The 23,847-nt window shown below is 42.9% G+C and overlaps 1 protein-coding gene across 3 annotated transcripts; it reads left to right on the plus strand.

Moving 5' to 3' along the window:
* The first annotated feature begins 14,073 nt into the window (after positions 1 to 14,073).
* TPBG (trophoblast glycoprotein) lies at positions 14,074 to 22,239 on the plus strand. 3 transcript variants are annotated; one of them, XM_080998736.1, is made up of 3 exons: positions 14,074 to 14,190; positions 15,373 to 16,819; positions 21,872 to 22,239. In XM_080998736.1, the coding sequence occupies exons 2-3, from the start codon at positions 15,690 to 15,692 to the stop codon at positions 21,876 to 21,878; spliced, it is 1,137 nt and encodes a 378-aa protein (XP_080854862.1). In that variant the 5' UTR covers positions 14,074 to 14,190; positions 15,373 to 15,689; the 3' UTR covers positions 21,879 to 22,239. The 3 variants fall into 3 exon arrangements, with proteins under 3 accessions (XP_080854862.1, XP_080854860.1, XP_080854861.1); XM_080998734.1 differs by lacking the exon at positions 21,872 to 22,239 and having other exon boundaries at positions 15,373 to 19,951; XM_080998735.1 differs by lacking the exons at positions 14,074 to 14,190; positions 21,872 to 22,239 and adding an exon at positions 14,197 to 14,322 and having other exon boundaries at positions 15,373 to 19,951.
* Positions 22,240 to 23,847: the final 1,608 nt, after the last annotated feature.

Here is a 23,847-nt window from a genome sequence, read left to right on the forward strand (position 1 = left end):
AGGAATATGGAGAGGTCTGGGAGAGTGGGAATTACTTTCGTTAATTCAGGGATCCAATTAACACTAGTGCATACTATATCAATATCTGGCCAACATAACAACAATAATTGGCCCAGTGAGATGGAATGAATTATGACCAGCAATAAAAACCACAGACTCAGAATTGTAACTGGTGTAAAATACTTTGAAACATGATATTAGCATCCTCGCTGATGACTTTCAAGTGTTGCTCGGATATCTTTTTATACTGACAGTCCTATGCAGTTGTCCAAACTTTCTTGATCAGCCAGTCATTTTAATTATTATTTTAATTTGTTGTAGTATATATGTTTTATTGTATATACTGTTATATACTGCCTTGATATTTTATTTAAGTTGGCAGCAAGCAAATATTATAATAAATAAATATGACATCTGCATGAAATAAAGCTACTTAAAACAATATAGTAGAAAATAATATATGTATGGTTTAATAATAAGAGTAAATCATGGTAATATCATTAGTTTAAAAATGGCAATTGCATTAACAAAGCAATCAAAGTCACTAAACATTGTTAAAATAGTCTCCTAATGCCCTTCAGCCCATCTAGTTGTGAAACAGAAGTTATAAATTCACAAGCATATCCACAGGTTGGAATAAAGTTCACAGTTACCAGTCTGGGGCAGTACATATTGTGCTCTTTGCCTAAGCAGAACAGAGCTGACTAGCCAGCAGGTTGCAGGAAGGAGTGTGAGGAGACAGAAAATAATTCTCTATACACTTTACTGTATATTGATCAGGAACTGAACCAGGAGATGGACTTTCCCATCTTTAGCATTAATGCCATTCTTAATGTAGCCCTAAGACTATGAATTACCAAAATCAAGCAGGAATGAGACTAATGTAACAGGGACCCTTGCTTGATCAGCAAGGCAACTGTGACACACAACAGCACTGATTTTTCCAAAACATACCATGGTTTCTCCTTTGTTTTGGTTTCATGGCTGTTGCCTTCTTCAGGTAGATAAGATCTCATAATGCTGACAACCTTGGGTTACCTTCCAATCGTATCATCCTGAAGGATGTCAAGGTCTCACATAACCAGCAGCGAAGTTGACTAAGCAGCACAAAAGTGACAGAGTTACACATGCCATCTATTTCATGGCTGCTGCACCGTGTGCTTGAAGTTCGCTGTAGTTTCTGATTCTAGAGGCCTAGCAAGGTCCATTTTAACAACTTTCAACTGCGTATGTTTAGGACCCAGCTGTAACAAGATACATAGTGATCTTCCTGACCCTTTTGGCATAGTGTGCATGCTCATCTTTCTAATTACTCCTTGCTGAACATCTGCCCAGGAATGTTGTTGAGTCTTGAATACTTTTCCATCACCTCTCTGCACCACTCATATTTCACCTGGGCTCAGCTGTGTTGTGCCCCTAACTGTACAGATGGAATTGGACTGAATTAGGGAAGCCCCAGGACATAACATGATCCTGGGTGCTCATACCATCAGACAGTGTCATTCATTTAAGTACATACACGGGGCTTGATTTTTGCAAAAATGGGACTTCCGGGGTGGCGCCATCGGCAATGGCGGACTCCCTCTGAACTGGAGGGACTAGCTCCGCGCTAGATCGATGGGATAAAAAGGACTGACAAAACCCGGGACCAGGAGGAAGGGACGCTGGATGAAGATTGGATTGTTTCTATTTCTTTTTTTTTATCACTAGGATTGTTTTATAAAATTTATGACTGTTAGAAAAATGTTGGAACGAAACTACTTGGCTCTAGCAAAAATGTTTAAAGAATTAGGCAAGAATATTATGGTTATGAGAAGTGGGTAAAAATAAGATTTAAGTTTTAAGGTTTTTTATAAGATAAGATGAAAATAGATTAAGGTAATGTAATGACAGAATATTATGAAATATGGAAAGGATTTGCTGCGATAATCATTAACTGGGATACAAAAAAAGGGAGGAGGAGGAGGTCAAAGAAAAAAGGTAATGAAAGTTGAAGATTTGAGAATGTTGGTTTTATTTTTATCTGTTTGTGGTGTATTTTTGTATTTTGAATTTGTATTGTTGGATGTGGTTTGTTTGTTTTTTTCCCTCTTTTTCTCTTTTCCGTTTTTTCTTTTTTCTTTCTCTGCTTTGTCTTTTTCTGCAATTTAAAAATTTTTCAATAAATATCCTTTTAAAAAAAAAATAATTTTTGCAAAAATGGTTTTATGGCACATTCATTTTGAGGCAATTAAAATTTAGTTTTCGATCACGCACTGTGGCAGATGACCCTTGCTCTGAAAAGCGTGGTCAAAATTAAAGGGTTCAGGAACTCAGACAGGACCAAATTTCATGAAATCATACACAAACTTTACTAAAACTAAACTCTACAGGAGAGAAAAGCTCCAAATAATTACACAGATTAAAATAGCTTGGAAGGTAAGAAAACAACAAACACTAACCTATCCAGCTAATTAACATAAACGCTTACACTTAAATCTCAGTAGGCTGAGCAACAGAACAGGATGCTATCAAAAGCCCAAATAGATGCTGACCTCGGCTTTGCTGGCTCCCACCAATCCAGGTTTTATGGGAACTTAGACCATGGGTGTTCACCTCCTCTACCCAATTACCTTGTGACACTGGCCTTTAAGCCTTAATGGGAGACAGCTGCATGTAACCTCTTATTTCTGAGGTTCTAAGACATTCCCATAAACCAGTCTTAAATGGGCGACATCACCACACCCGCATGAGGTTACTATCACGTAATAAGAGTGTGCATAAATATCACTCTAATAATCTAATAATACTGTATTAAGATTAAATCTGACTATAAAAAGGCTGCTTACCTGTGAGAATTTTAATCCCCTCCGCATTAAATGTATTCACTCAGCTTCAACTTTATGCCCACAGAAATAACTGACCACTAAATGCTTTTAATAAGCTAACAAATAACCGTCTTCGTATATGCAGATCAGGCAAGATAAAAACAAACAAAACATTGTGGTATTGCCTTTTGTACATCTCACATAAGGATAGATTCTTCTATTCATTTCAGAATTTTCTAGGTGGTCAATCAGACGATTTCAAAATTAAATGGCCGCTGGTCAGTATAGGCAAGTCTGTTACCAACAGGGAACCATTATTTGTTCTAGCAGTGAGTAACTAATAACAGTGAGTTAGAGACTAATTGTTTTGATCTGAAACTGCCAAGGGGATTTATTATTATTTAAATGGTTTGGGGAAACTCTGCAGTTTTAAGTTTTTAACAAATTGTATTTGTGAAAATGTATCTGCTGAACAAACGTCTTTGATTATCTTTTTTGTTTCTGAGAGTTACATTGTAATAGCCATTGACTACAAACAATAATGTCATGGGAGTTGACCTATGTCACTTTCTAATTTTGTCCCCAGGTAGAGACCATTTATTGAATAAAAACACAGACGATATTCAAGCAAGAACAATACTCTTTTTAAAATTTGACTTTACTGCGGTAAAGGTCGGTCCCATAAAGTGATGGGAACCGTAATGATCACAGGTTTTACACAGCTTTTATACTTTGTCACAAACATCTGCCATATGGGGATAATAATAGTATATACAAGGAGGGACTGTTGTGTGAAAAACTGAGATAGCATGAAACACTGTACATATACTCTAAAAAGGTGTGTAATTGCTTAATATTGGTATTATTACTAACACACATTCCCAGCTGAGAAATAGGGTTTGTGTGTGTGTATTTGCATACCATACAAAGAGAGAAACAAACTTTGTCATCAGTATAACAATACTGGGAAAACACTATGTGATTCAAGATTATGGGTTGATTCCTTTAATCACCTAGACCAAAATTTGTACATATAGGTAGGTATGTCATCACATTATCTAAAGCAGATCCAAGCTGGAATAATGGTTTGAATAACTAGATGCCAGCATAAGATGATGATGATGATGATGATGATAAAGATTTTAACAGAGCCAGTGTTAAAGCTTTAATTACCAATACTTCAGAGGAATCTGGGGGAAAATGCGTCTGATTTATGTTTGCCATCATCCAGTCCTCTGTGATTTCTTGAGCTCTCCTGTCCACAGAATAAAAGGCAAAAACCTCCCACTCTTACAAGGTTCCCCAGATGCAAGTAGAATGTGTCATGTATTAAAGTATTTTCTTCATTTCAGTGAAATGTTCTTTTATCAATTACTTTAATTCCTTGCCTCTGCCTCATTTGCCCAATGAAAAAGATTTTTCAGCAAGAGCATTTACTCTCATTTCCCGGAGTGTTTGGGGCATAGGAGGTAGCTGCAGTAGAAAGGGGTTTTAGAAAAATCCCTTTGGCACTTTTGCACAGGTAAGCCAAGAAGCAAGGCCATTCAGAATTAAGGAATTGGCAGAACTAAATTCAGGAGGTCAGCTCGTTAGCAATGCTGCTTCAGCACATGGAACAACAGGCTGCCATTAGAGATGGAGTTTTTAAAAAATTGCTTAATTAGTGTGGGCATGATAAATGGCCTTTGCAAACATGCTATATTTAAAAAGAGCAAAGAATGCAAACCCATATGTGGAGGTAATGAGCCACAGACAGCCCTTCTCTCCCACCTACAGTGGCCCCTTTCATTTTGGTAGCAATGCATATAGATTCTTAGTTTACCCTTGGAGCCATCATTTAGAGGTAGAGCGCAGGCTTTGCATGCAAAAAGCCTGGCTTTTGATCCCTAGCATCTCTAGGAAGGTCTGAGAAAACACTCAGGTTTGAAACCCCGAAGAGCAGAGCCGCTGCCTTTCAGTGTATTTAATACTGAACTACGTGAACCAATTTTGTCAGGAGAAGGTTTGGACCTTAGTGTCTGCTGTGGGGTGCTTGTACCTTTCATTAAAGTAGCTCAGGAAAGAGATGCTTTTCCAATTTCTTTTCTATCATGATGGTTGTGCTGGTCTATTTGGTCCCAAAGTGGCACCATGTTGTTCTGAGTCACTCCTGATGGCATGAGACTGTTGAAAAGAATTAAGCTCCAAATAGTTTTAATAATAATAATAATAATAATAATAATAATAATAATAATGTGTAGTGTTGCCAACTTGTAGTTCCAAGTTTTAAAAGATCTGTATTATTTGCATTATTGTACAGTCGTACTTTGGTTTTCAATCAGCTTAGTTCTTGAACGTTTTGGCTCCCGAATGCCGCAAACCTGGGAGTGTTCTGGTTTGAGAACTATTTTTAGAAGCCAATCGGAAGCCACACCTTGGTTTCTGAACGTTTTGGAAGTCAAGCAGACTTCTGGAACAGATTCCGTTTGAGAACCAAGGTACGACTGTACTTTTATTCTTGTATTGTTCTTTTTATCTATCTTTGATAGCAAACCAATGTGAATGGGCATTTGCCTAGAAAAGCAGCCTAAGAACATTTAAAATTTTGTTTACTTATTTATTTTAACCAGATTTATATAGCACTTAATCCATAAAGCGCCCTGTGTTTTATATAAAACAATACAAAATGTACATAATACTGCTAAAATCAAACATTTAAAATGGATGAACATAAAACTTCTCAAAATACAGTGGTGCCTCGCAAGACGAAAATAATCCGTTCCGCGAGTCTCTTCGTCTAGCGGTTTTTTCGTCTTGTGAAGCAACCCTATTAGCGGCTTAGCGGATTAGGGCTATTAGCGGTTTAGCGGTTTAGCGGCTATTAAAGGCTTGGCGGCTTAGCGGCTAAAAGGCTATTAGCGTCTTAGCAGCTTAGAAAAAGGGGGGGAACGAAAAAAATCGCAAGACTCACAAGACATTTTCGTCTTGCGAAGCAAGCCCATAGGGAAATTCGTCTTGCGAAGCGCATCGAAAAACGGAAAACCCTTTCGTCTAGCGGGTTTTTCGTCTTGCGAGGCATTCGTCTTGCGGGGCACCACTGTATAGGGTAAAAGATACAAAGGTTTGAAACATATGAACATACTGAAATTACATACATTAAATTACAAATAATAAATAAAAGCCAGAGTTCGTTTATTCTACCTCTGAAAAGTGGCCTGTATACATTTAAATTAGCAGGCGCAAATTTACATTGTGGCTCTGAGTCCTTTAAGCAATGTCCCTGCATATAAGGAAATCGTAGAGAAAAGTTGAAGTGGGTAAGAAAAACTGCCCTACGAAAAACTCTCTTACCATCCATGTTGCAGTAAAGGAAGTTAAGAGCATATTCTGCCTGTGATTCAGCTTACGGAGAGTGTGCCAGCTGCCACAGTCCTTATTGCTGGCCCTCTGACGGAGTACATCACTTTTGGAGGTCACAAAATGTCATTCTGAGTAGTTACACTATAAAAAAAACTTCCATTTCTGTTATACTCAGTAAAAGACAGCATACAGAGGTTTAAAAGTTCACTCATTTAAAATAAATTAATTAAAAAGCATAGACCTGCTTGTTCCCTGCAGTCATGCCTTATAAGAGAGAAAGAAATAAGAAGGAAAAATGATAGAGACCTCACAAATAAATCGTAATTGCAGGCTTTATGTTAGAAATAGACAGGCCCCAAAGTGAGATAAAAATAAATCTGGTAGTTTAATGTTCCGAAATGAACACAAAAGGCTATCTTCAAGGAGCTCGGAGACAAGATGTTTTGAGGCACTGGTGGAGCTGGCTGGCACCGTAGCCGTTCAAACAGTTGATGAAGCACTTTGTCCCTATATGGAACTTGAAAGAGCAACACAGGATTTGAAAAAAGACGTTTGGGACTTCAAAAACTGGGGCAGGAACTGTAGTAGTAGCTCAGGGGCAGAGCACATGCTTTCCCACATAGGAGATCCCTGATTCTAATCCCTGGCAGTTTTGTTTCACAAGATAGGATGGGAAAAAATATGAAAGACCTTGGTCAGTCAGAGCAGACAAAGGCTGGGACAAACAGTCCTGACAAGTAGTCCAGTTTAACTCCCTGCGTTCCTAAACACAGCAGAATAAAGCAAGTGCCTTAACAGACATGCTGACTAGAACCCTTTAGCGTTCTGAGGGCCCATCTGCGCTAGACAAGGAAAGCCGTATCACACCACTTTAAACGGTTTGGGCTTCCCTCAAAGAATGCTGAGGAATCTAGTTTGTCAAAGGGCACTGAGAATTATTTGGAGACCTCAGCCTCCTTTACCGAGGACTGGAGTAAATTTACGGATTATTTGAAAAGTATTTGTGACGACCAGACGACGTTTGTAGGTTTGCAAGAAGTTCTGTGAGGAATAATATTAGAAATATTGCAAAAATGGAGGAGGAGACATGATATGTTAAGAATGTAAAGGCAATATTAAGTTAGAAATGCGTAAGAAGTGATTAAGATGGAGGATTATCAGAGGTGCTGATGGAAGTCCAATAAGAATGTATTTGTGATAAATTGTGTGGTATGTTTTATAATTTTGTTTGTTAAAAACCAATAAAAATACTTTTTTAAAAAAAGAGAGAATTATTTGGAGACTCCTATTCCCAGATTTCAGAGCTATCATTCCCAGAGTGGTTCAACAATTAATCCAAGAGAACTCAAAGAACTGTAGTACTGGGAGCGAAATAGGGGTTTCCTGACAACTCTGAGCACACTTAACAAACTACATCTCCCAGGATTCTTTGGGGGGCCCAAGTCTCTCTTATTATGATTACCTTATTACAGTTACAAAGTGCAGATTATTTGCTGTTTATTTGATTCACTTTTGCAATAGCAGGAGTGGGGAACCTCAAGCCCAGGGACCAAAAGTGCCCACCCTATCTCTCTGGCTTCTCAATCTAGCCTCTCCTTAGGCCAGATCTCCTCCCCAGCCACATCCCTTACCAGCCCTGCTTCCCACCCTCCTTGAAGGTTTTTGGATGTGACGTGTCCCTGAACTCTGGTAATGCCTGTTGTTTGCTTGGATGGAGGGCAAAAAGCTGTGTGGGTGTGGATGTAGAAACCAGCAAACGATAAAGAAGAAAAACTGACATTTGTTGCTCTGCCCCTCACTGGCATATCTCCCCACCCACCAAAAGGTCACCCAGATAGGAATGAGGCCCTTGTACAATGTCACCAGACTCCCCACCCATCCAGCCAAAACACCACCTTTTTCTTAAAAAAAAAAAGCAAAATAGGTGGTTCTGCCACACACAAAATATTTGAAGGAAGTTTTAGGGAAACCAAGAGTTTTATGGCACTAACAAAATTCCCTTAAGGGTTTTTGTAGATATCTATCTAGGGAACATCTGGATCAGAAGCCCTCCCTATAAACTATAAGGATCTGAAGTAAGACAGCTACACAATGGGACTTAAAAGTGCTCAGCTTTGGCTGAAATGTGTGTTCTTCATTTCTTTCAAATAAAACTATATGGGAAATGAGTGTGTCATTTATTGCTGGTTTCTGTTTAATGTTTACCTTTAACAAGGCAAGAGATTCAGGTCTATTAGCTATGACCCAGTTATAACTGTTTTATACAGTATCATTTAGCTGAATGCAACAGTTTGAGGATAATTAAATTACATTTAAAAGGCACCTTTTCATATTACATCTGAAATTTATTTTTGTACCCTATCATGTCACGGAGTAAATAATGACTCACTATAAAGTAAATTATAGTTGGATGAGCCGTCCCTGGTATTCTACGGTTATTCAAACCTATACAGTAAACAAAGATGCAGTTAAATCAGTAGATATTCTATTTATGTACAGCAGAATTAAGTTATTCATAGTAAATACTGCAAGCCCCATTAAATACTTGGGAAATAGTTTTCTATTTGTATAGCATATATTGACATTTGTTAAGCTAGTTCAGATACCTACTGAATCATTTACTATTCTCTCATTAGTGGACCAGGAAGACAGATATCTAAGGCCACCGATCTGCAAAGGACGAGTAAATATATTCAAATTTTAAAAAATTGAAGGAAAAATATACACATCATGCTTTCTGGATTCTTGATGGAAAGAGTCTTTGTTGGATGCTATGAATTGTCTTTCTGCAGTTTCCTCCTTTGGACAGCTGATTAGTGAAGTGTGTGTGCTATTGGTAATGGTAGCACCCAAATGGCTGTTCTGCTTCTCTTCTCTTCCCTTGCTAATGCAGCAGTAGCAGCGCTAGGTTGGGTTTTAGTACTAACAGATAGCACTGGCACCCATATCTTATTTTTCAGGGGTTTTGCATTGTCTGGCTCGGGACTTTGAGGGCTCAATCCAAATTCCAAAATCCACTTCCCACAGTGGGCTTTTTGATCCCTATACCAACATGTCATGCTAAATTTTAAATGGTGGGAAATAACTGTATGCCAGAATAGTTTCCCAAGTTTCAGCACATGGAATTACAATGCAAAATTTCTGCAATTTTCCAAGTTAATGGGGTTGCAAACGGACTTTTTTTCTGGAAATAATTAAAACAGAAATGAATGCTAGCCTTTCACTAGATTCCACTAGATTTCCAGAAGTGGCTTTTACACTGTGTGAGAGTTCACATAAATCACAGAAATGCTCAGGTAAAGAGGCATCAGGAAAACAATAAAGTGCTGCAGCCTAAGTCTACAAATTATAAGAATACAACAGAATTATTCTTTTTTTAAAAAAAATACTCTTATAGAAATTGTTCATTGCATTTTAAATGAAATAACACTGTCCTATCCATTTTTCTTAAGAGCAGCAGTGTTCCAAATTGCAGCAGATTTCTGTAACAGTTTTGATACAGAATCATACCCCTGTGCTACTTTCAAAGTACATTTGTGTTTCCTTTATAGTTGACCCTCTTCCACTCAATTTCTGTAAAAGAAACAAACTTCACTGACATATTGTGAGCCCTTCCAGACAAGCTGCTTAGTGGACACTGATTTGGGATATTAGATGATGCTGGCTATTTAATGAGCATTCATTCTGATTTGTTTGCAGAAAGGCTAGATGAGACAGTGTAAACGCAAGTGTTACCCCACACTTTCATTCATTCATTCATTCAACCTTTATTGGCATAATACCTCACACTTTCCACTGCCTTTTCCCTTCCATGTCACTTTCCATATCTCTAAAACTCCAGTCTTCTGAAGAAGTAGCTTTGTTGCACAAGAGCTCCAAATAAGCTTCAACTGTGCAACCTGAATTTACCAATTCGTGCTTGAATCCCACTCCAAAATAGAGAGGACCCTGGAACCAGATAGAAAGAAAATGTATTGCTCAATGGAAATCCAGAAGAGGAAATCTCAGCAAGTCCTGCTTCGTATACTATGGGGAGAAAAAGCATACCTGCCTAAATTCCTTCCTTTGCACAACTATTGGAGCCCTGTGCTCTAAAGCACAGGTGGAAAGTCTTCAGGCTTGTGGGGGACACTTTGCTTCTGTTTTTAGAACCAACTGGAGGCAGGTATAAAAAAGTGGGTGTGGGGGTCGGAGCTTGATGCATAATGGTGGCTCAGGTGGTAAAGCCAGTTCCCTTCTGCATTCCACCCATCTGGCATCAGTGGCAGACCTTGGGATCTAAAATTTCCACGGTGCCCTGTACAAAATTTGGCGTGCACATCTCTCACCTTCAATTTTACATAATAGCTGCAGCACCTCCTGCAGTGCCCCCTGAAACTCCACACCCAGTACCACCTTTGCTGGCGTCCTCTGGACTACAACTCCCAACAGCCCCAGCCAGCAGGGGGTTATGGGAGTTGAAGTGTGCAAAATTTGTAAGGCACCAGGTTAGCAATGGCTGCATTAGGATGACCTGTCTATATCATTGTAAGTGTACATCTTATCAAGTATTCTAGCAGCCTAATTTAGAAGGTGGGGGAAGGCACATTGCTCTTACGACTGGGAGTGAGAAATCCTGGCTGGCGTAATACAACTCATCCAGAGATCTACCAATTGATCCTGATCTGCTTCCTCCCCTGCTTTAAACTGCATCTGGTCATTCCTGTCTGGAGTGCTGCCTTTTGCAACTTAGTTCTCATTCGTTCCTATGGGACCTGAAAAGAGTAGAGTAATGCAATCCGCAAAGGCTGTGCCCCCAATCTGCCAGTGCAGATGTTCCCCAGCGTCAGTTCTGTGTCAGCCACAAAAGGCCCTTAGTACAGAAATGTACTATCAGTGGGCTAGGATCCTGCCAGAGCAGCATTAACAGGCTTCTGTGTAACCGGGAATCCAGCCTGTGAGTACACTACAAAATTAAAGGTCGCAACCAGAACAAGAGGGGGGGGTGATAGCTCAGTCGGTAGCCAGTCAGCATACAACCAGCTAACTCCTCAAGTGTGCTTCCTTGAACAGTAAACTGCCAATTGCATGGCCTTAACATTGGTCAATAAAATTGTTTTGTAACCCTGTTATGAAATGGCATAACTGGATCGCTATGAATGAATGGCCAAATCATCTTTCAGAAGCTCGCAGGCAGCAGAAATAGACCTCCTGAGCAAGCTGATTAAGATATAAATTTCCACTTTGGCTACTTGGGGATGACAAAGAAGCCTATAGGACAGGGGTGGAATGGGGGGGGCAGGCAACCCAAGCAACAACCTGCGGGGGGAGGGCTGGGAGGTACTAGCTGCAAACCCCTGAAACAAATAGCCAACAAACTGAAGCTCAATCCAGGTAAGACAGAGGCAGAGTTAGTGGGCGATTCCCTAGACTGGATGGATGGGAGACTGCCTGCTCTTGATGTGGTTACACTCCCTCTGAAGGTCCATAGCTTGGGGGTACTCCTGGATCCTTTGCTGTCTTTTGAAACTCAGGTGCTCCTTTACCACTGGAGAAACATTAAAATGCAAGGGAGAGCAACAGTAGGGATTCCCTGGTGAGGAGGCTGGGAGTGCTGGATCCAGAGAGACTGAAGACTTCAGAACAGATGGCGACAGGGTGAAGTGACAGAGAGCACAAACACCCCCAGACTGCAGACAAACCACGAAGTCTGCAGACTGAATAAAGATGAAAAATAGAATTAATAGAAAATAATATAGTACTGCAACAGGTACATAAAAACACATGGCAATCAGACTCAAATTATACGCAGAACAACACAGATTTAGTTTCTTTGGCATTTGAGTCTATCTGGCCCTCAGGGCTATTCTTCTCTGTCACCTCCCTTCTCCTCAGGCCCTGTTCTGCAACTTCCTTGAGTGTCTACACCTCCCTAGAAAGCATCCTTTTGATAATGCTTCTTGCCTGCTGGGATGGAGGACCGAGAAGGATGTACAAGTGCAAAACGTGGAAGGCTGTTTAGAAGGGGAATGTGGCCCTCGGGCAAAAAAAAAAATCCCCACCCCCCACATGAAGATGAAGCTTGTGGCCACTGTGAAGCAGCAGCAGCAGGAGTGGGCATTGTTTAAGGCAGGGCTCTTTCAGCCTCCTTGGGACGCAGGTGGCGCTGTGGGTTAAACCACAGAGCCTAGGACTTGCCAATCAGAAGGTTGGCGGTTTGAATCCCTGTGACAGGGTGAGCTCCCGTTGCTCGGTCCCTGCTCCTGCCAACCTAGCAGTTTGAAAGCACGTCAGTGCAAGTAGATAAATAGGTACCGCTCTGGCGGGAAGGTAAACGGCGTTTCAGTGTGCTGCTCTGGTTTGCCAGAAGTGGCTTAGTCATGCTGGCCACATGACCCAGAAGCTGTACGCCGGCTCCCTCGGCCAATAAAGCAAGATGAGTGCCGCAACCCCAGAGTCGGCCACGACTGGACCTAATGGTCAGGGGTCCCTTTAGCTTTAAGCCTCAGCCTCTGTGAATGCTACCGCCTGATACTGTGGAAAGAGTATGATCAGCAAACCCTGATCATGGGTAATGTTCTTGCTCAGATATGAACCTTGGCCGGTTGTCTGGGGGTTAGTCATATGCCTGTGAGCGCCAGCTCTCTCTCGGCCTCACAGGGTTGCTGTGAAGATCAATGTGGCGGGCAACGAGTGCCGTTCTGAGGCTCCTGGAGCAAGGTACAAAAAACCAAGTAAGGCTGCAACCTGAGAGTAAGGCCATATCTACACCATACAGTTAAAACACATTCATACAGCTTCAACAGGCACAGCCTCTGCCAAAGAATCCTGGGAGCCGAGGTTCACCCTCACAGAATCGTAGACTTGGAAGGGACCCCAAGGTTCGTCTGGTCCTGCAATGTAGGAATCTCAACTAAACCACCCATGACAGGTGGCCATGCAGCCTCTGCTCAAAAATCTCCAAGAGAATCCACAATCTCCTGTTCGTTCCACTTTCAAACAGCTCTTACTGTCAGGAAGTTCTTCCTGATGTTTAGTCGGAATCTCCTTTCTTGTAACATGAAGCCATGGGTTCAAGTCCTACCCTCCAGAGCAGGAGAAAAGAAGCTTGCCCCATCTTCCACATGACAGCCCTTGAGCTACCTGAAGATGGCTCTTATATCTCTTCTCAGTGTCCTTTTTTCCAGGCTAAACATACCTGGAACTCCGCCAACTGTTCCTCATAAAGCTTTGCTTCCCAGACCCTTGATCATCTTGGTTGCCCTCCTCTGCACAGAGCTACAATTCCCAGCACCCTTAACAGTTCCCAGGATTCCTTGGGGGGGGGGAGCGTGTGGATGTGACCTAAGGCACCACTCAATTCAATGCACCTAACTTCTGAACAGACACATCTAGGATTCCTTCCACTAGCACCTTGGAGACCAACTAAGTTTGTTATTGGTATGAGCTTTCGTGTGCATGCACACTTCTTGCATGCACACGAAAGCTCATACCAATAACAAATTTAGTTGGTCTGCAAGGTGCTACTGGAAGGAATTTTGTTTTATTTTGTTTCGACTACGGCAGACCAACACGGCTACCTACCTGTAACTACATCTAGAATTGTAATGCAAATAGATCCCCTTCCACCCCACCGCGTGCGCCCTTGCTCAGTGCCAGGTACGGCTCAATCCTGGGATCTGTGGCGCGAACAAAAGCAATCCAAGTGCCTTTCTCTAACCGCGAAGGCGTTTCCACCAAACGGGCTGAGGCTTCCGAGCGGAACGCTGCTCCCGAGACGCCGCTCGCCACTAGCCCAGCAGCGGCCGCCGCCGCTTCGGCTCCAGCAGCCTCCGCGCGCCCAGAGGTGGCGAGCAGGATCCGGCGTCGGCCGAGGGCGTGGCGCGCGGCTTCCCCCGCGGCCGCGCCTGCCATTGGTTTCTCCTGGCAGCGGAGGCTGGGCCAGAGGCACGGCCAGGGAGTGGGAGGGAAAGTTGCTGCCTGCGCCATGTAGTTCGCACTCGGCGGCGGAGTTTGCACGGGACTGGCTGGAGAGGGAGCCGCGCGCGCCAGGAGAGGCAGCCAGGTAAGCAGGCGCGGGGAGGGGCGGACAGCGGTGCGAGAAGGGCCCATCCTGCTGCTGCTAGGACCTCGCTGCTCGTCGCCCACCCGCGCAGGAAAAGGAGCAGAAAGAGAGACGAGTCCGGATTGGATCCAGGTCAGGTGCGATCTTGTCTGTACTGTACCTGCGCCCAGAGCCGGCGCGCTTTGCTCGGTACCCGACGCGCGGCCGGACTCTGCGCATCTTTAGATTCCAAAGTGAAGCCCAACTAAATTCGATGGGATTGATGGACTCTCAAAGTGAGTCTTTGTAGGGAGAAAAGGAGGTGGAGAAGCCGCGGGAGGGGGGGTTTCTTTTGTGAGTGTGGAATCTCTGCGGAATCTCGAGGTTTCCTGGCGGGAATCTGGTGGAAGGGGAGAGAGAAGTTAAGAAAAGAGCCCAGGGGCAGCGGGGACTTTCCGCTTCTGCAACAGAGGCGGGATTAAGAAAACTTGCAAGATCGCCCGGTTATACAACGTGATGGTGAAGGCTCGCTTTGAAGGGGTGGGGAGAGGGGGGTAGTTCTGTAGTTCCAAAAAGCTGCGCGGATTAAAACGTCACGTCTCTAAAAAGGCACAGGAGAGAAGCTTGGTCTCACGGTGTGGGTGAAGTATGTGACCTTGGAAAGTGGTGGGAAGTTTTTTTGGGGGGGGGGGCGAGGTGGCTTAAAAACTGGACCAGAGCGAAGTCCCGTTGGGTTGGTGTTTTTCCAGCAGGGTCCAGTCAGATGCCTGGGAAAGATCGCGAGAAGGATGTAAAAAGTGGTGGCAATCCTCTCTTGTTTGCAGCCTCTAGAATTCAGACAGTTGCTGCTTTTTGCATGTGTTCTTCTTGGCTGGAAGGTGGCTCTCTCCATAGAGGAGGAGGAGACAGAATGAACCTAAGGCGAGATTCATGGTCTGCTGATAAAAATTCTTCAGATGTGAGGTGTCCCCCTCCCAACCTATTTCACAATGTAGTAAAACCAAAGACAAGCCCAGACTGTCTTTTGCAGTCTTAAGTTCTACTTGGTTTTGTGGTTAGACGTGGATGAGTAGGGGCAAAGCTTTCGAGAAGGACTGTGTAGAGGTGGGCTGGAGAAAGGAGAAGAGAGAGTCTGCAAGCGAAACTGGCTTGGCATGCGATGCTTCCGTGACTTTCATACTTTCTCTTTGTGGCTTCTTTCAGGGGTGGCTGGATGTGAGAAGGAGCAAACGGAGGATTTTGGGGGCCCCCCGAGAGCTCCCCCACGAAACAAGACAGGAAGGAACTGCTCTGCATTGTTGGCTGGGCTCCTGCTCACACCCTGGTGCTGGTGCCACACGCTCTAAGTCGGTTGCGCTGAAGAGGAGGGGTTTCTTTGCTCCCACTTCTCCCAGAAGCATTGACTGTGCCGGGATTGACCTCTTGGCAGGCTTGCATTCTCCAGCTTTCCACAGCTTGCACGAAGCGGCCGAAATCGCTGTGTGAGTGTCACAAAAGAGCAGCCCCTGGCAGAGGCGGTGATGCTGGGGTGCTCTCTTTGGGGCTCTGCACCCCCCACACCAACTGGGGAGAAGAGAGGAGCCGGGTGGCTTGAACCGCTGCTGCTGCTGCTGCTGCTGCTGGTCCTCTCCAGTTGGGTTTTGGCTCAGCAGACGGCTGACTGCCCCGGAACTTGCGACTGCTCCGAGGCAGCCAGGACAGTGAAGTGCATCAACAGGAACCTGACGGAGGTGCCTGTGGGCCTGCCCCGCTATGTGCGGAACCTCTTCCTCATGGGCAACCACATCCAGAACGTCTCGTCCGCCTCGTTCCCCCCGGAGACCCTTCTAGAACTCAGCAGCCTCAACCTGAGCAGTAATCGCCTGCAGTGGGTGGAGGCTGGGACCTTTGCCGGGCTGCCCAACTTGAAGCAGCTGGACCTCAGCAACAACTCCCTCCTCGAGCTCAGCCCCATGGCCCTGGGCAACACCAGCAGCCCCCTAGAGGAGCTGAACCTGCGCAACTCCCTCTATAACAACAGCTATGTGACCGCCGTGGCCCAGCTGCTTCAGCAAGAGGCCTTCCTGAACTTGAAGCGCCTGGACCTGTCCGAAAACACCCTGTTCTACCTGCCCCAGGGCATGTTCGCTGCGCTACACAGCCTGCAGCACCTGGACCTGCACAACAACTCCCTGGTGAGTCTGCACGGCGTGACGCTCGAGAACCTCCGTCAGCTCCAGAGCGTCAACCTCAGCGGCAATGCCCTCAAGCGCCTGAGGAACAGCACCCTCCTGCAGCTCCGGGGCCTTCCTCGACTCACCAGCCTCAACCTCACCCACAATGCCTGGGTCTGCGACTGCGGTATCGAGGACATGGTCAGCTGGCTCAAGGAGAGTGACCTGGTGGAGGCCAAGGCGTCCCTCAAGTGCTCTTACCCCAAAGGGATGGAGAACAGGTCCTTGGTGGCCATTGATTTTTCAGAGCTGAGCTGCCCAGAGCCGACCGATAACCAGACTCAGCTGCAGACCTCTTATGTCTTCCTTGGGATAGTCTTGGCCCTCATCGGTGCCATTTTCCTCCTGGTTTTGTACTTGAACCGCAAAGGGATCAAAAAGTGGATGTACAATATCAGGGACGCCTGTAGAGACCACATGGAGGGCTATCACTACAGGTATGAGATCAACGCAGATCCCCGGCTAACCAACCTCAGCTCCAATTCTGATGTCTGAAGATGCGTTGCAGGGAAGCAGGCCAAGGGGCGCAATAGCTATGCATGGAATGTAGACTTTAGCTTTACCCCCCTGAAATGTGTGTGCTTTCTGCTCCCGGCATACACTCTTCGAGGCATCGCAGACTTGACATGCGCCATACAGAGAATTATGCCTACCTGTACAAGTTGCCATTATTATTATCCACAGTCGATTGTGCATGATATCAGGTTGTATGTACGAAAACATGCTGCTGCTGCTGCTGCTGCTGCCGCCGCCGCCTCCCTGCCTGTTTGCTTTGCAACTTGCTACCAGCCTTTGCTTGGAAACATCTCTCTCTCTCTCTCTCTCTTGGCACCTAAAAAAGAAAAGGACATTTTCACTCCCCCCACCTCCACCTTCTCCCACTCTGATGTTCTCAAACCACGAGGGCTTATTAAAAAGTACGATTCAACAAAGGCTGCCTCAACTTCTTTTGGGAGAAATGTTTGATCCATCAGTACCCATGTTGCTTTTATGCATCCTGAACAGTGAAGAATCTTTGTAGTGCACATGCATGTTTAGAACATGCCTTTTTAAAAAGGGAAAAGGAAAGTTCTTTGTATAAAGAAGCACATAAAATAGTGAGCATGCAAATAGTTGACAAATTTACATGGTAGGCGGGGAGAAACTGAAAACCGCAGTACAAGTGTTTGCAATTTACATGGAAACAGGATTTTTTTAAAAGGGGGGGACCCTATAAACTACATGTGAAGAGTTTGAACTTTTAAATAATTCAATAAATGCTCTTACAGGAACTTTTGTTTTGCTGAAGTTTGCTGTTTTTAATGCTCTGATCTGGAAATGAAGCACAGAATGGAATGGACACAGTTTCTTCAGTGGGGGAAAAAATATTTCCCCATTACAAAACATGGTGGAGCCTTCATATGTTAAGATATTTGCTTGAATTCATTTTTTCCCCCATTGCTGTCGTTTATCTTTCAGAGAGACTAGGAATGTACAAAGCTATACTGATTTGCACTTCTTTATTTTAAACTGCATGCAAACAACCGTCTCTTTCGATAAGCAATGTTGATTTTCATATCCTGTTCCTAGAATGTGGCAGCTGTTCAACTGCCATAACTCTGCTAGTGAGGGCTCATTAAATTGCCGCTACAATTCTGAATCTGATCCTTAGGACAGTCATTGAAATTGGGTGGGAATTGCTGCTGAACCATGCACTCCTGCAGTCTAATCCTGGGTATATTTGCTCAGAAGTTCCAGTGGGTGGATTGTTTAATGTATTAATTTCATTTGTGAATTGCTTCTCCCAAAGTATTCCAAAGTGATGCAACTATTAAAAACACCTGTAATTAAAAACATATATAGGCTAGTAGAGTTTACTCCCAGGTACTTGTCCATAATCTTACAAGTTCCATGGATTTCAGTGGGAGGGGAATTCATGCATATGTTTAGCCCATTCCTTTTGAAATGAATTGGACTGAAAGGGGCTTATTCTTGGGTAAAGTGTTTAAAGCTTTGAGCGATAGGCTGCTGTGATAAGTACACGTACAGACACATTCCACGCATGTTTCCTTGGAAGTAAGTTCTACTGAGTACAGTGAGTACTCTTAAGTAAACAGGCTTGGAGCCTGGCTAGAAAATAAATATTGTTGTGTCTTAGTTCTCACAAACAGCAAACAAGCTGGTGGTGAATCTGCATGAACACATCAGTGCTGCTTGATTCACTCCCCTCATACAGAACACTGGCATGTTGGCGCTGGGGTGTGTGTAAGTGTGGAGCAGCCTTTTCCCCAAAATGCCTGGGTTTTTTATGCTTAGGGTATGGAGGAGTATGCAATGCTGTGAGCCCACCGCTAGCGTTTCTCAAGTGGTGCAGTTGAGAACCCCATTTGCCACCTCCGCGCATTTGTGAGAACAAGAAGGAAGTTTCTAATTAATGCATTTAGCTTTTGCGGCTGGGCAGTCGCTTGTAATCTCAGTGTTGATCCAAAGGCAGTATTGAAGAAGCCAAGTCTATAATACAGAGACAGGTATGTGGGGCAAATTTCAAATCTACCTGTGACATGCATCGCTCTCTTTTTTACATTGTTACATGATTTGCGTCACACACGTTTATAAGCAGAAATCGCATTTACTTTGGATGCTGCAGATGTTGCAGGGTTGCAGGAAACAAAAGTGAATATGTTGCTCTTTCTGGCCAGTAACTTAAGTAGCAGCAAAAGGAAACTGCGCAGAATGTTGATGCCGCTCTCTATACTGGCTCTTAACAGAATTCTAATAAACTAATTTTAAGCGAAGCTATTTTATCAGGTCTTGGTAATCCACATAGTAAGTTCTATGCTTAGTTTTGCTTGTGAAATCTAATTACTTCAGCTAGGTCTGATAAAATACTGTAACAACTTAGCAAAGCAATATTGTGCATGTTTACTTGGAAACAGATCCCAGTGTGTTAATGGCTCTCATTCCTATGTAGGTGAGCATAGGGACTGAAGCCTAGTTATCATAGTTCAGCATCCTGCAGAACTTAATTTTACAGTTGTCCTCAGTTCTGGTGTTTTTAAAGTGTCCCTATTTAATTTTAGGTAAAGCTAAGTCTCTTCAAGCTTTTTCCCCCCACTTGCCTATTTAAAAGTCAACCCCCTATTTTAAGGCTCAGGGGTAAATAGAAACTATACTACAGTTTGCTTGTTAGCTTTTAAAGACACAATTGCTCTAACTGTAATCACATTCTGCTAAATGTAACTTAAAGATTACAAGTGCATGAGAAGAGCAATTGAATTTTTGAATACAGGAGGTACCAATTTTAAAATAATTTTAATAATGGTATATTTGTTGGGCCAATTTGAAACACTATGGGATTTTCACAGACACATCTATGTTTCTAAGAACAGGGCTTTGCTATGCTTCCTGAGACAGTCCTGGGCTATTTTCAGAAACTGTTACGGAGAACACTTGGCACTACTGGGTTTCCGTTCCACTCCTCTCTCAAGCAATACTGTCATGTAAATTTTAGATTGTTATATGTAAAGCATGTACCAGCCAAACAAATGCATATGTGAACAGATGTTGAAAATAAATACAGTGAAACATGAGCTTGTTCGAAGGCTTTGAATAGTGTTGAGTGCTCCAGAATGCATATGTGATTTGGACCGACTTGAATCAAATGTGTCTTCCATTAAAATACCTAGCAAATTTACAGTGTCTAATGAATAAAGTGTGCTCTTGTATCTGTTTATTGGCTGAAGTGAGAATGGCCATCTCAGAAGGAACCAAAATAACCTGCAATGTTAGTTTAATAAAAGAACTTGTTCACTTTTCTGTTTTACTTGAGCTAAGCTCTGTTGGTTGCTTTGCTGTGGCACATGGGCTTATTTTATTGCTTCCTAAATGATATGCACCCAGAATTGTTTGGCATGCAATAGGTGGACTGATATTTGAGCTTAGTGTGTTGTGCATGTTTAGAGGAGTAACAAAGACGTCCTTTTAAAAAAAAACAAATCTCACTATGAAGCAGAATGGCAATTTACAGCATATACCAGTATTTTCCATAGCAGCTGAAAATGTGTTTGTAGTTCCCACACAAAAAAAGTACAGTTTGAAATTATTTATTCGTCTCTTCCCCCTTCCCCTGGAGCTTGTATTTTCTGATGCTGTAGCTATTCAGTGTGTTTTGACACAGGGAATGTTCTTTGACAGATGACAGAGCTTAGAAGGGATTATAAGGTGTATAACATTAGTTCTGCAAGGGACTGAGTTGTGGGGTTTTTTAATAGATCGGAAAATATTTATACCATTTCATCTATATGGGAGAACTTAAATCAGGTTCATTTGCTAATTTGGAATTGTCAAATACAACGTGCTTCTTAAGTTACAAGGCATCAGAATCTGTGGATCTTATTATATGCTCACTTATGCCGGTGATGTGATGGGCACTGGATGCTATGATCACAGTGCTATAAAGTTGAAAAGTATATCTGAGGCCAACTAGAATCCAGCCTAGCTATGGTAACATTTGGAGCATGCAATTCATTTGAGCAACTTGTCCTGTTTGCCAAATAATTATTTACATTTAGTAGACATTATCTGGATCTTCAGATTAAATCTTTGCCACAGTCTGAACCCACCAGCTCCTTAGCTGATGCAGTAGCTCACGTGACATCCTATAGTCAACAAAGTCGATGTGTCCTTTGCCACACTTGGTGTACATTGCCCACTCCATGCAATGCAAAGGCACAGAGCTCTCTAATAATGGGGTCCCCCGGCTGCACCATCGCCAGCTATGCTTCTGCCCTGCTTTCTCTGCCTTTTGTGTATTCTGCTGCAGAATAGTATCAGAAAGCAGAGGACTGATGGAAATGGTGGCTCCTGTTATATTAGAAGCCCTGGCCAAAAACAAGGCAAAACTTGTTATTGAGTTATGGCTTACTCCCCAGGCTTGTTCCTCTGTAACCAAAGCCTGCCAATGACTTGCATTCCAAGCCTTTCATCATATGCTTTCCAGCATATGGGTGGTAATTGAACCCACCTGATTACTAAGTGGATCTCTAAATTAGAGGTGCCTAATAGATATAAGATATAATAGATACTGCATATAGAAGTCATGTTTACACACAGTGATTGTGCCCACATCTTTATTCCACTTAGAGGTTTCTAGTAATCTTTCAGCCTTTCATATCAAAGGAGCACTGCCTTTAGATTCTGCCGTGCATCATATGCTCCTCGACTGTTCTAGTACTTAGAAATACCGGTAAAACCCTTGTGGCACTAGACTTCTAATAAGGCTTCATTATAAACTCGCAATATGAAACTTCTCAGTTAATTTTTTTCAATCTCCAGCTCAGAATTTGATTCCCCACCCTCAATCTGGTTGCTAGTGAACGGGATAAGCTTTTGGCTTGACCGCTGCTAGATGTTTATGCATATTGTTTTAATTTCCTCTTGAGTCACGGCATTTAAGGAGCTCAGCCAAAGCAATGGGATCAAAATTTAACTGTCTTTTTGTCTTTCTTCAGCATCTGAATGGGTCGCAAGCAACAACAGCAGCTCTGTACATGTGATGAAGGAAAATAAGATCTGGTAAGAGAACATTCTCAGTTCCAAGCTTCTGAGTTACTTTTTATATACTACAGAAGAAAGACTGAACTCGTTTTTGCTGTTGCAAAGGAGCCCTTGACAGTGTCCTTATCAGCAATGAGGATTACGACATGCTTAACTGAAATAATTATTACTTGATTGACACAAGATTCCTAGCACCACCATTGACCTGTTGTGTGACCTGCTGTGGAGTGGATGATAAACTTTATACATGTCTTTATGGATGCATTTGTAACAATACATCTCTGAGCTTTTGCACAAAATAAAAAGAACTATGCTTTCGGGATTTGTTTTTCATTCAAAAGTTTCAGTTGCACTGTACCTGCCATTAAATAAGACTAGTCAGTAGAGAAGAATACAAGTGGAGACTTGTGAGTCACACTACTTGAAGGGGAAGGCTTCAATTGGCTCACTGATGGGATACTTCAGGAGGGCTTCCACCACTCCTCTTGGCTCCGTGATTGTTGCCACTATCATATGCAGCCTTATCACCAAGCAACCATGCAAAGGCAGGGCTGGGACTTTTCCAGAAGTGCCTAGATAATGCACTTTTGAAAGGAGGTTTTTTTTTTTAATAAGAATTTGCCCATATGAGATAACTGAAGCAGCCCTTGAAAGTTGGGGTGTTGTTCTTCATCAGTTGGTTTATGGCAGGCCATTTTTAATGTTCATGTGCAAACTGCTCCTTCTGCACATGTCATCTAAATAGGACCTTGTCTGAGGAGAGCATCAACAAGACATCTTCCATCAATATCTATCGGTTCTGGGTAGGTCAGTTGGGTAAAAGTGTGGTGCTCTGAATGCCACAGTCGTATGTTTGATCCCTTTATGAAACAATGGCATATTCCTGTATTGCAGGGGGTTGGACTGGGCGATTCTTTGGCCTTTTGATGCCCATGGTACATATTTTTAGGGCCTACCCTATTTTGATTTGTAAATTGTTTCAACATATTTTAAAATTGTATTTTTAAATTGAAGTCACATGCCCTGAGACTTTATGGTAAAGAACAGATAAAGACATCATCATCATCCCTGACTGTTGGTCATGCTGGCCATGGCTGAGAGGAGCTGGGAGTACCATAGGTTAGTCACTCCTGCAGTGGAGCATTTAATTTAGAGTATTCATGAAGTCTCCTACATAGATTAATGAGCCAGGCATATGCCCAAAGTAATTATAAAGTTAAGTCCTGTGCAGCCTAATATTGGTGACTACTGTTCAGTGTGGCTTATTCTCAGGTAAGTATGTGTAGGGCTTCTGCCTGCCTTAATATGAATGTTTAAGGGCACTGAACTGCAAACTTTATTGTCCTTATTTTTCTTCTGTTTATGTTGTGACTGGCACATAATTCTGCCCATCCAAGCTTTCTCTAGTTCCATTGGACCTGGACATGTATTGCTTGAAAAACAGGCAAAATATGAATAGAGGATAAATCTGCCTACCTCCAAATTTCACTCACCAGGGAGCAACAGGAAATGACGATTGCACTCATGTCCTGCTTGCGGTCTTCCCATAGGCATGGTAACCCTGGTGACTAGTTGCTGGGAAACAGAAAATTGGCCTAAATAGGCCTTTCATCAGCTCTTGCAGGTCTCTTCTGTTTTCAGATGTATCAGTCAAGTCCTATAACTTTCTAACCTAAAGTGTATACTTCAGAAATAGTGTATTTTTAAATTTTAAAAAATGCAATTGAGAAGTTGGTTAAAGATTGAACAAACAAGAAAGGCCAGTTGAAATGGGAGGTGCATTAACATAGTTTTACACAGCTCATGTTTGTTTCAGTGGAGCTTGTGCCCAAAGCCCTCTTCACGTTTTGCAGAAATTGGATTGATTGGATTTTTGATTGGCATGCTTGTGAAATGGTGTGTCTTTTTAAACATTTGTACCCCTTTAAAA

Source organism: Podarcis pityusensis (assembly GCF_964106645.2).
Source record: "Podarcis pityusensis genome assembly, chromosome: 3".
Taxonomy (NCBI): Eukaryota; Metazoa; Chordata; class Lepidosauria; order Squamata; family Lacertidae; genus Podarcis; species Podarcis pityusensis.